The sequence below is a fragment of the Syngnathus typhle genome, linkage group LG6 (genome assembly GCF_033458585.1).
Source record: "Syngnathus typhle isolate RoL2023-S1 ecotype Sweden linkage group LG6, RoL_Styp_1.0, whole genome shotgun sequence".
NCBI classification, from domain to species: Eukaryota; Metazoa; Chordata; class Actinopteri; order Syngnathiformes; family Syngnathidae; genus Syngnathus; species Syngnathus typhle.
This window is the reverse complement of record NC_083743.1, coordinates 12226346-12239159: the sequence shown is the minus strand read 5'-3', so window position 1 is coordinate 12239159 and position 12814 is coordinate 12226346. Positions and strand designations below refer to the sequence as shown.

At 39.9% G+C, this 12814-nt stretch overlaps 1 protein-coding gene across 3 annotated transcripts in view; it reads right to left on the bottom strand.

The window, feature by feature from the left end:
- kcnab1a (potassium voltage-gated channel subfamily A regulatory beta subunit 1a) overlaps window positions 1-12814 on the bottom strand; it is a 44153-nt gene that overhangs the window by 22276 nt on the left and 9063 nt on the right. Inside the window, exon 1 of one of the 3 annotated variants that reach the window (XM_061281390.1) lies at window positions 2118-2663. The exons of the other annotated variants lie outside the window; for them this stretch is intronic. Within the exon in view, the coding sequence (XP_061137374.1) occupies window positions 2118-2326 (209 nt within the window). The 5' untranslated portion in view covers window positions 2327-2663. Of the gene's footprint in view, window positions 1-2117; window positions 2664-12814 lie in introns of those variants that run through there. 3 annotated transcript variants of the gene reach the window in all.

Genomic DNA, 12814 nt, shown 5'->3' with positions numbered 1-12814 from the left:
TCAAATAACCAAACTGATGTCATCCAACATACTCCTCCTGAAGTCTCCCTTGCAAATGAGTTACGGTTCAAATTGTAGAAAATTCAATAAGGATAACTGACAGACAGCTTTCTATAAAGCAGCAAAAGGAAAGAATACACGCTGATTAATGTAAAACAATGTACAGTCTTCATCATAATTTAACATGCTTATGGCAAAGGTACCACGATGGCAATGGAGGGTAATCATGTAATGACTGAAATGTAGCTAAGCGAGCGAGTGAATGATATGCTTGGAACCCCAGGTAACGAGACAGATTATTGACTGTTGGGTATTTTATGATTTTTCCGGGATTTTGTTTTTCCATATTTCCACCTGATCCCTGTTAGTACACAAAACTTTTATCTGCATTTTTCGTAGAATTTTGGCGCGTTAGAAAAGAAATAAAACAATTTGTTTTGCGAACCCCTGAGATACCCTTGGCAAGGAAAAGGAAAGGGAAAAGAATAGTGTGAGTAAGTGACCTAACCACCACTTAGATTGACCTGTAGCGAGACCAGTAAACACAAAGTCTGAACAATTAAAGATTTTGTAAATAGAAAGGCCCTTAAGAGAAAGATCTCAGCGTGAGGTCATGAATTCCTTTTAGGTTTTAAAATCGTAGACCGCATTTATTTATTTGCCTTAGCTTGGGTTGCAATGATATGCTAAACCCAATTAAAGGACAGTGCGTAGTTATTGTCTACTACAAAGACACATCCACATTTATGCATCTTTTTGGAGAATCGTCTGATTTCATATTTAAGAAAACAAATCTGAGTGTGATCTGAAACATCTTCAGGTATAAGAATACGTGTCAATCATATTTGTAGACAAAGCTGACTGTTCTGACAAAAAGCATGATGCACCCATCTGTCACCCACATCCATGTTGAGAAACGTGAGCCAATCAATGCAGTAGTTTCGGATTATGTGTGACGATCAATTAATTATTTGTAGCCATATAAATGTCTTTCAATGTCTGATCCACCATTAAATAATAAAGTGTCTTGTCTTGCTTCCTGCATTTTTTTTTCAATTCAAGAACGTTTGACCAAACCCATAGAATGGTCTCAAAGCTCTCATTACTGATTACTGATTACGGTTTGCATATTCTCAATACATTGAGTAACTTGAGTAGGGTTCTAAAAGAAACGGACAGTGTTCTTAAAATGACCCGCATTCCAAAGCTATCACTTACTGAACTTGAATTTTGCATAATTCTCATCAGTACAGCAGAGAGAGATGAAAACAAAACTAATTGACGGACAATGGCATGTGCTGCAAATGTCAATATTTTCGCTGTACCTTCCCTGTCTTAGTAAAGATTTGCATTGATCGCCACCATCAATCATAAAATCCCTTAATAGCATCACTTTCCATCTGCAATCTGTCACACCCCCACACTAATACACTGTAAAGAGCATAAGAATATGCAAGCGGCATTCTACACAGGATTCTCAGCTGGAGACCGAGAAAGTCAAACACACAAGTTGGCAAGTTGGCAGAGGTCAAATCGGATCCAGACGTTCTGCCCACGCTGCAGATCTGTGTCATCCAAGCACAGTAAAAAGGCATGAGGGTGTGTTTTTCTCGTGTGGGAGAGAAGTAGAGGCATATGAGCTCTTTTCCATTCATGGTGCTTGAAAGCAGATGGAACATTAGAGTGTTGGCAAGGAAAGACAAAAAATGAGGTGAGAGGCGGAAGGAAAGAGGAAAAAAAAGTTGCTTGCTAATGAGAACCATCAGGTATCAATCTGGGCAACTTGTATTCACAAGTCTTGTCATGTTTGACATGAGAAGCTTCCTCACTAAAGTCTCCTCACATTGTGGTTAAAACCAATGTTGCATTTGAAAATATCTGTGAAATACCAAACTCAAAGTTCCTAACATTTCCTTTTTGTCAACAAAAATGTTATATACTGATAATAACAGCTACTGACCTGGCCAAATAGTGAGCCCATACTGCTTTGCGTTCCTTTAGTTAGTTATGGAATGATAAGGATAAATTTGTCTTTTGCAGGATAAAAATTATTTCATCATTCGGAAACATCAAACAATAATGGAACATAAAATATTTGCAGGTGGGTAAAGACACACCTGTACTTCATGCCCGTGTGTTTCCCGGTGGACTCCTTGAGTGAAATGTGCCGTGGAGTGAAGGAGCCAAAGCTGCGAGCGATGATGGCCACCGTGCGGAACTTGGCCCTGGCTTGGTTGACCACACTGGGGCTGGTGGCGCTCTGCTTGCTGTGGTCGCCATTGCCCCGCTTCAGGTTGTGGTCCGTGCAGGCGATGGACACCTGCATGACTGGGGCTCAGTGGTGGGGGAGATCAGACTCTCTTCGATCCTGTCTTCTTTTGAAAAGTCTGTATGTTCAGGCTTAAGTTTTGCAGGAGACAGATGGAGTCTTCGTTTTCTGCGTTTCCATGTGCATCAGCTTGCTCGATGAAGCAACATAAAGCTCTTTTCTAACGCTCTCCTAATAAGCCTTTCTTTGTAGAAGCAAAAGAAACGAAAAGGTCAGCCTCGAAAACTTGGCATTTCTTATTTGCTTACTGTGCAATCTGCAAGTTATCCCCTTGGTGGACTTTCTCTTCACCAGTCTGGTGCCTCTAATGCCGCTTCCAGCTGCAGAATGTCAATCGGAGGAGCTGGAGGGAGCGATGGAAGCAAGCGAGTGGGAGAGAGAGAGAGAGAGCGAGAGAGAGAGAGAGAGAGAGAGAGAGAGAGAGAGAGAGAGAGAGAGAGAGAGAGAGAGAGAGAGAGAGAGAGAGAGAGAGAGAGAGAGAGAGAGAGAGAGAGAGAGAGAGAGAGAGAGAGAGAGAGAGAGAGAGAGAGAGAGAGAGAGAGAGAGAGAGAGAGAGAGAGAGAGAGAGAGAGAGGCAGAGATGCTGCACTCGTGCTGCTCTCACTCTGGAACGTGTGATGGTGTATGAGAGAGGAGGAGGGTGAATGGGAGAGGGTCAGAGTGGAAGGAGGGAACAAGATGGGGGTGGGGGAGTCGCGCTGAGGTCCCACCAGGGTGCACGGTTACATCGATGTCATCAGCACTTTACCAACTCACTTCCACTTCTTCCAGTTTCCGACTCAGGATTTTCAAACAGACTTCCCGCTGTCCCCAAAAAACCTGCAGCTAGGTCGGATGTTGCACTTGCTGTGCTTCCTCTGGTTCTTGTTTTTCCACAGCAGCTCCATCAAAAAGGTTTGCGTTACAGCGCGCCTCCCACTCCTCTTTTTCCTCCTCAGCTCGCTGTGCACCTGTCTCACTCGTGACACTTTCCTCAGCTGCCCTACAGCTTTGAACAATCACTCACATTCTATTTCTGTTTCTATTTGTCCAATTTTATTCTTTTTCTCCCTAGTAGTCACTTTAATTTGCTGCCTGTCCCTGCTCTCTTTGAATGTTTTCCAAGTACAAAAAGCACTGTGGGCACTGTCTTTTGAAGTGGAGCAAAAATGGACTGCATCCTCCAATGATTGAAAATAAAAATCACTGAAACGTTGCACAAGCCAGAATTTGACAGGAGAATCCAGTGCAAACATCATTTCCTCTCCCGATCCCCTCATACATGCTCTACATAGAACTCCCACAGGCAGCCATGAATCAAAGTGAACTGGCAAGAGTTGGAGGTTTGAAATGGGGAACATGTAGGATTTTCAGAATGTGAAGAGAGAAAATGACTTCAAGCAACTGGCAAATCAGGCTCAGGTGGATCACAACTAATTGTACCATCATGTAATGACTGAGATGTAGCGGAGTGCGTTTTTTTTTTTTTTTAAATAACCACATTCCTTTTTTTCTTGTGGGCAAAGAGCGGCAGGCAGTAAAATTAAATTGTATTTTTTTAACAAGTGACTCGGCCAATGTTTGGTTTGAAGCTGTTTTGCAATTGGGTGTGAATCAAGCAAGCAGTAAAGAAATGAGGAAATGAGTATAATAGAGAATGTTGAGCGAAGGCAGATAATGGTAAGCTTTAAATTAAAAAATGGAAAAGAAAGGAAGGAGCGAGGTGTACCGCAAGGTGTATGGTGTGTTGTATCTTGGTATTTTTTTACTTTCAGTCTCTGGATTTACAACTGAATGAAGAAAATCCCATTGTTTGGATCTGCAATATTTGCATTGATTTAAATATAGAAAGGAGATCATTGTTTTTGCCTTGTTTCAGCCTTGTCTTGTCATTTTTATCTCAGAGGAGCTACTTCGGCAAGCACTGCTTAAAAAAAAATCACATGTACAGTAGATGGATTAAATCCATCGCTTCTATTTCGTATGAATTCCCAAGCATCTACATACATTCCACTAAACCCCATCATGCTTTATTCTCTAGTCCACCTCGATTATGTTTCTCCCGACCCCCCTCCAAAAGTGCTGAGTGGTGTGTGGATGCGGAGCGACTCACTGTGCTGGAGTGTGTAGAATACAAAGCTAACAAAGCAAAACAGCAACACATTGAGGTCAGGCTGCTTTATAACTCCGCAAAACTAGCACACACGACACACACTGCAGTATAAGGCCATTGTCCAATGACACGACTTACTGAGAATGATTCCACTCTGTTGTACTCATTACCCTCAAAACCTCTTTTTTTTCTGCAGGAGTCATTCACGACATTACTGCTACTGAAACAGTTCATGTAAATATAATTCACAATGTCATTGAGATGGCTATGCTGTCCCACTTCAATCTACCCGTCATACCTATTAGGTTCGTTATATTGCTTCAATAGTATGATTTTTAAATCCTCCAAGTGCTAAGTAAATTCTAGAATTTTGCAATAAATTGTGGAAAGGCGGGGCATCCATATAGTTTGGTGAGTATTATGCCTTTTCTCAGTTTGGTCTTATGACACAAGCAGACAGGGCAACATCAGCCGTGTGTCATGTGACCGCAAACTGCCCAAAGGGCTGAACTGTTCTCACGCTGAGCTATGGACTGAAGCGGTTGTGGCAGCTGTACGGGTGAAGGGGGTTTTGGCATTCAGAGTGGACACTGCTGTAATGCTTCAAGTGAAACGCATTTGGAATTAAATGTTGCCCAATGCATAAATTGTTCAAGGGTTGCTGCATTTGAAGATGACTGGATCGAAGCTGTTGATATAAATGCCCCATGGGTTACTTGTTTTCTTTGACAATTTGTGGCGCTGACATCAATTGCATGACCAATCTCTAAGTATTTAAACTCACCCAATCTCATCTTCGTTCATTTATTCATCTTCCGAACCGCTTTATCTTCACGAGGGTCACTCAACAACAGTCAAGAATAAAAAAAGAAATGGCCTTGATTCGTGTACAAATTACGCCTCTGCAGTTCAAATCCACTTGTCATAATCGTGTCATTAATGCAGCTATGTCATGTAATCAGCATGTCGACCTACGACTATGGAGCAGACTCATGGAATGAAGGTTCCTTCTTCGTATATGACTATCACCTCTGCAATAATCTATTATTAGTAGGGCATGCATCCTGGCTAGCTCAAAGGTATGTAAATGATGACACGCATTACTCCGGGGGAGATTTAATCACGGACAATTTGAAGCGTGACAGCCAAGACGCTGTGTGGCGTGGATGCCAAAGTTATAACAAGCCTGTGATGGGTCCTGGCTTTAGGAAGCTATGAGGCTATGATCCCATGTGTCTGTAGTGAGCCTCACCCATTTTCAGCACCATCTACCCACTCAGTATGTTAGTCAGCCAGAGTACAGTGAGTAAATTGTACGGTGACTCTTCACTGAGCTGCATAATTGGGTTTAATAGACTGTAATTGTGCTTCATTTCATACAGAGGCAACAAATTGAGAAGTTAATAAATACTATAGGTGGAGAGAGCAAGGCAATGAAAAATAAAGTGCAGGTGCTGTAAGACACTCTCGAGTGGAAAGAAAGATGACAAAAGCTAGGAAGAAATTGTACACCTCAGCGTGAAATTGAAGTTTTTAATCTTGAGTGGTTGACCAATGACTCGTGTTAAGGAAAGAAAAACTACAGCAAAAAAAAAGCATCCTGTACTTTATATTGACATTAACCTTTAAAATTGAACTACATTGCTCCCTAACAGAAATAGAGAATTTCTTGAATAAAAATAGTGTCTTGTCACACATCCTGAATAAATTAAAAAACAGCCGACGGTTTATTCAAACATAGCTTTGAGGCAAATCAGGGCCCACAAATCTATTTAAATCTCACAGTTACTTTTGGGCTAATGAGGAGCGCTACCAGTTTGATACACACTTCTGAAATAACTAATTTGCTCACATTAATTTTAATAATGTTACTGTTATATGTTATTATAAATAAATAATGTGAAAACACCGACCATGTTAATGATTTCTCACGATAATTAAAAAATAGGGAAACGAGCCCAGGCCTATAATCCGCCATATGTTTATGTATGTTCAATAACTTGAACAAAATATATATATATATATTACTTTATTTCCATAAACCTATTTCATCCATCCAAATTGGTAGTAAAATGCTTTTATATAGTGATCAAGATAATTCTTTTTCAGATGCAAAAATGTTTTGCTCTACATTCTGCCACAGTACAGGGATGCTTATAAAAATATATTAAAGATGACGATAACACTAGGAACGCATTCAATGAATTGATTCCTGCAGTAACCTAGACTTGCGTGGGCAGAGAAACGAAGATGAAGACAACTTTTAAAAAAGGTCAACTTGTGTCATTTATGACAAATGCTTGCCATAATAGTTCTTATCCAATTTGGACAATGTAGCCTAATGAGGATGTACTCCCACGTTACAGTTTAAGACTCTTCAGATATGGACACTCGACGCTGAAGAGTGGCAACAACCACTGAAAGGTATCATCTCGCTAATAGCATTGCTATGGAAACAGTATGGAAGTGTGTGTTTGTGTGTGTGTGTGTGTGTGTGTGTGTGTGTGTGTGTGTGTGTGTGTGTGTGTGTGTGTGTGTGTGTGTGTGTGCGAGTGCCCAAGAATACAGTAGCAGTTCTCTTCAACAGAGCAGAAAATTCATAGCGAATAAAATCACGCACTGGCAAGTACATTTTTGCCAGATGGCAGAAACCCCATTTGGCTTTAATCGTTTTTTACGTCCCTTTTTAAATTTTAAGACTTTTCTGGTGAACAACTTTTATTGTTGTCATGCAGTGTTGAATAACACACACACTCACACACACATGGACTCTAGCAGCAAAGTTAAAAAAGTAAGTACTAAAATAATGAATGATAAATAAATGAATACATTTGAAATGCTTGATCCACATTCATTAATAAAAAACTGGATCATCATCTATGTTAACAATTGGCTTATTGTTGCGATCCACCTAGATAATAGAGTTTTTAAGCAATTACATTTTTCTGGGATTTTACAGTACATGATATGCGCATATTTGAATTTAGAGATGTGTGCTTTCAGTACAATACCGTACCGCGTTTTGCAATTTAATATTTCTTGTTCCCTTCAGAGAATTTGTGCCATTTCAGTGAATTGGTACCATTTGCTTTTTGTAACTCTGAAGGTAACTTTTTTTTCAACTCCATTGCCCCTAATTTCATTCTGAGTGCAAGTCTAGTGCAAATCCCAATCTAACTGCTCATAGGTAGAATTTTCTTTATTTTGGTATTTTGCGAGAGTGTGCACTGGTAAACCCGTACCTCGGCATTTGGGGATGCGCCCTTTGGGCATAGAAATATTATTTTCTTGTCCAATTCCTATCCATTGTGATGTGTTGGTTAAACATGACTTAGTGTGAACTGTAGGGTGAGTTTTGTGAGTTGTGTTTTGTTTTTCAGAAAAAATACATTTTGTGAATAGGTATAAATATATTGCATGGTAATTTTAGGGAGGGGGACCGGCAGAAAAAAAAAATGCTTCTATTCCAGTGTCCAAGGAAGTTTCAATGAACCGGAAGCGGAATCTGTTGAGATTTGGCCACGGTAGAATTACTTCAATCATGAAAGAGCAGAAAATAAAACCCACGCCAAGTTGATGGGAGGCTATAAAGTGAGTGTGAAGGGTAGCTCTCATATCAATTACAGGTGCTTGACATTGGCTCTGTTAATTATCAACAAGCGCGAGGGGAAGGAGTCAGCACCTCGAAATGACGATGAAGGCACTTGGATGTATCTGATTTTAAACACCGGGATGTGCACGGGGATTTGTGCCGTGGTTGAACACAGAAAGGGAATTTCCGTCATTGACGGGGATGTTCAGTGGAACATTGGATTGTATCTCTCGCCTGACTGACTTGCATTGTCCGCATCAATGAGATGGATGAAATGGATGGATTTTCCTGCTTAATTTATATTCCACAAATGTAATATTAATCAGAATGTGTTTGGCTATATTGAGGCGTATAAATATTTTTTATTTGACTTGCTGTTTAAAATTGACTAACCTCCTTTTAAACACTTCGGTCAAGTTTGTTTAAAAGTTACTTTGTTTTTGTTTATTATTATTTTGTAATATACAGTATTTTGTGTGTATTTTATACAGCTAAAACAATCTGGGGTCAAACTGAAAATGTGACGACAATGTATGAACCTTTTACAGGCCAACAGATCATGAAAATTATATCATAATGTCCATTTTGTGTTGATGCAGATCATTGATTAATAAATGTTAAAAATTAATTGGGGTCAAGCTGAAGCCTACAAAAACAGGAAGGTTAAGTGGTTGGTGACTCATTGTTTGAAAATGGAAGATATATTCAAGGATCATCTTGGGAAGCAGTTTCAAGTTTGATTTCTGACATTTTACCGTTTACTTTGCTTTTGGAGGACTGTAGTGAGCAGTCCCAAATTGCTGCATCCACACTGCAATGCTGCACCAAAGTGCGGTCACGGTGTGTGAATGGTACGATATTATGTCTGTACAATATCTGTAGGATCGTATATATATAGGCAGTTTGTTGAGGTGATTTGTCACTCTCTTCTTCAAATAGGCCAGAAGGGAAAACATTGTAGCTTTTGCTTACAAGTTATAATACTGTAACACAGAGCAATTCAATCCAATTGCACACACACACACACACGCGCGCGCATGCACGCACACACAGGCGCTTTTTTACTGCAGTCTGGAAAGACAGAACTAAAGTGCTGATACAAGTCTTACCTTTGTATCCGTGTAAGGCTACACAGTGACCCATTCAATGTAATGTATGGCCATATAATGGAAAGTTCAAAAGGGAAAGATGCAGAAAAAAGGAGGAAGCAAGCAGAGCAATATGGGGACGATTACTTAAAACCAAAATTTTCCTTGGGAGGGAAATAGCCACACTAGCTTCAGGGAGCAGAATTGTGTTCTGGAAGGGTATTTTTATTTTCTCTTGAATCATGACTTGAAAGATCTTCCTTCAATCTACGATAGGTCACACTCCAGCAGAGCACACCGGCATCCTTTAAGAATTTCATTTTCAAACAATTACTCTTCTCCGAGCAAACACACAACACCAGGAGACCGATCCCATGCATCATCAGGAGTTGACATTAGATGACTGGAAATCAATACGAGCACTGACAAAGCACTGCTGGGAAATATACAATACTGTTTAAGGTGATGTCTGTGCAGTAACCAAGCTAAAACCAAGCTTTCCAAGGCGACCGGGCCTTCTGCCATACAGCCCCTACACTGTGGAACTCCCTCCCCGACCACCTAAGAGCACCCCAATCCACTGACTCTTTCAAAACTGGACTTAAAACTCACCTCTTACCGAATGTAAAGTGCGTTATAAATATAATTTATTATTATTAGTAGTAACAGTAGACCTAGTATTTGTCACAGTGTTAATTTTAGATCCACCTTTAAAATTAATCATAGGAAGTGATAGTGTCCACAGAGACTGCTGTTGAATCTCACACTCTTCTGCTCATGCACACACAAGCACACACTCAAGCATCAATAGCATATCGCAAGACCACGGCTCCCTCTAACGGCAAGTCTCGCAACAAGCAGCCCTGTCAATCTGCTTTGTAGATACTTGAGGTTTTCTATGTAATGTGTAAAGCATCCCAGTGAGCATGTGCACCCACATATTCTTCTCCATTTCCCTCCTTCTTAATGGCACCACTTATGTTCTGCTTTATCGCTCAAAATGAGACATCTTCCCTCACTATATTGATTTTATGTGCACTTTTTGGCAGGGAGCTGTAGCCTGTAGGCGTCATTTGCCAAAATCTGCAGGATACAGTGTCACCTTGAAGCAGCTGAAGCATTTCAATTAAAGTATGTGTGCGTGCAAGTTTTACTTCGGCACAATGCCATCCTTTCTCAGGGCAGTGTAGGGCAGCAAGATGTTATCCTCAGGCAACCATTAAAAGATTCTGCCCTTTCAATAACATATATTAGCAATTATTTTATACATCTCTGCCGGGAGAGAAAGACTGAGCTCGTGACACCTTAATTACACCCATTCATTTCATTTTTATACTGCACTCTTCTCATTCAAGTCGCAGGAGAGATGGAGCCTATAGCTTTGATGACATTAGACAGCAAGACGCATTCAAACTCATGAGGCAAACATAGTATTAACCAATAACTCATTATGCTGCTTATTTCAATTGCACTGAATTTGTACAACTGGGAACTGATCAAAAATACGACTCCAAAGTTGCACAACTTTTAAGTTGACTAGTGTAATGTACACCCAAAGGCAAAACTGTTGATACCACTCTGTCTATGGAAAAGAAATAATAATTATCCATCCATTTTCTGTACCGCTTAGTCCCCACGGGGGCTGCGGGCGTGCTGGAGCCTATCCCAGCTTTCATCGGGCAGTAGGCGGGGGACACCCTGAACCGGTTGCCAGCCAATCGCAGGGCACACAGAGACAAACAACCATTCGCACTCACACCTAGCATAATAATAATAATAATCAAACGAGATGGCACGTTCCATATGGTAAGTTAATTGAAGGCGCGTGTTTTATTTTGTTGTTTTTCGCCACTCAAATGAGGACAGGCAATATGGAAGATGGATGGATTTTAGATCATAGACTCTTGGGACGTGCCATGTGAAACTGAAAATGGGGTGTGTACTGTAATGCAAAGATAAACCTACTTAGAAACAAAGCTAATACAACAACAAAAGGTTCTTAAATGAGTCTCAATCAAAGCGAATTTGAGAAATGTTTGGAGCCTCGACTTGGCCTATTCTAAATTTGAGTGAGGGGTTATATTGGCACTGGCCCCTATTGGACTCGCCAAAAAGGAGATTAGGAAAAGTAAAGCTCGAGATCCAAATATTTCAAAGGCTCTTCTTGGATCAAGTACCAGACATTCACATTTTTCTAAAGATACTTCAGCTATGAGATGTTTGGAACTGAGTTTACACTACACAACTTTATTTATTTATATCTTTAGAGTATGAGAAATAATTATTATGTTACACCTTTCCGTCATGTACGACAAAAAGTGTTTTACTTCTTTGCTCAATTCAATAGCAAGTCTGACTCATGCTAAAACATCATCTTTACTTTGTCCCACCTAGATGGAAAAACTAATCCAACTGGAAAACGTTCTTTGTTCATTTACAACTTGTGAATTGAGTTATAAATACTTAAATGACAGAAGACAGAAAGCAAAGTAGTAGCAAAGAGACAGACCCACTGAAATGACACTAATGCTGTCACCTTCACACTCTGTCTGCTCTGTCAGCACAGTTCATTTAATCTGATGGATTGACAACCATCCAGATTGTCACCACATACACACACGCACACACGCACACACACACGCACACACATCCGTGAACACATGACATATGCTTTCTAATGTCACCAAGTGCACCCCAGAGGTCTAAATATCCCCTCAATGTCACGGCCCTTACTAACATGAGGCTCCCTTTTCCAAACATATCGTGCGTGTGATCAAGCCATGTCAGCAACTTGATTGAATTGGTGTCCACTTTAATTTGGCATGATTAAATGTTAAGCTGCAGGCATTAATTTGAGCATCTATTAGCATTTTGGTTAAAAGCGGATGTACTATCTTTATGCAGCTGTTTAATTAATTTACATCCCTTTTCGGTCACTCCTATAACAGCGACACAAAGTAACCCAGAATACTGAGTGCCACTTGATTGCGTAAAATTATCCCCTTGCAATTGACCTATATGTATAGAAATAATTGACACATATCTATCAAATTAAAAGAGAACTATGGTGGAACCTCTAACAAAAGAGTTGCAACACCAATCGGATCTTCTGATCTTCTCGTTTTCTTTATGTACTGTTGGGACCGCTTGTTGAACTTCATACTGCAAGCTTTATGAAGGAGGAATTCGGGAATTGATGCTATATATATATATATATATATATATATATATATATATATATATATATATATATATATATCAATATATTACAGTCAATAAATAAAGCTTGCATCAATATATATATATATATATATATATACATATATGCAAATAAGAATAAGAATAAGAATATATATAAATATATATATATATATATATATACTATTATATATGAACATGAATAGATCAACATCCACTCTGGTTCCACAAAGTTTCTGTGAATTGCAAACAAGCCTTTGGGGAATGCAGCTGCTTTGTGATATGCCGTACATACATTAGTACAAGGAATTGAACATAAGCTTTCCAACACATATGCCGTACACACTCCTGAACGCACATATGCCACGATCCCAGGGCTACGTGCTAACGGTGCACGGCCATATGAGCTCCTAAAGCCAGGTCGAGCCAAAAGGAATACAGCTTGCCAGCGCAGCGATGGAAGGCTTTGCGGTTTCAGATTCTCATTTCTTTTGCACCAACACAACAATGGATTA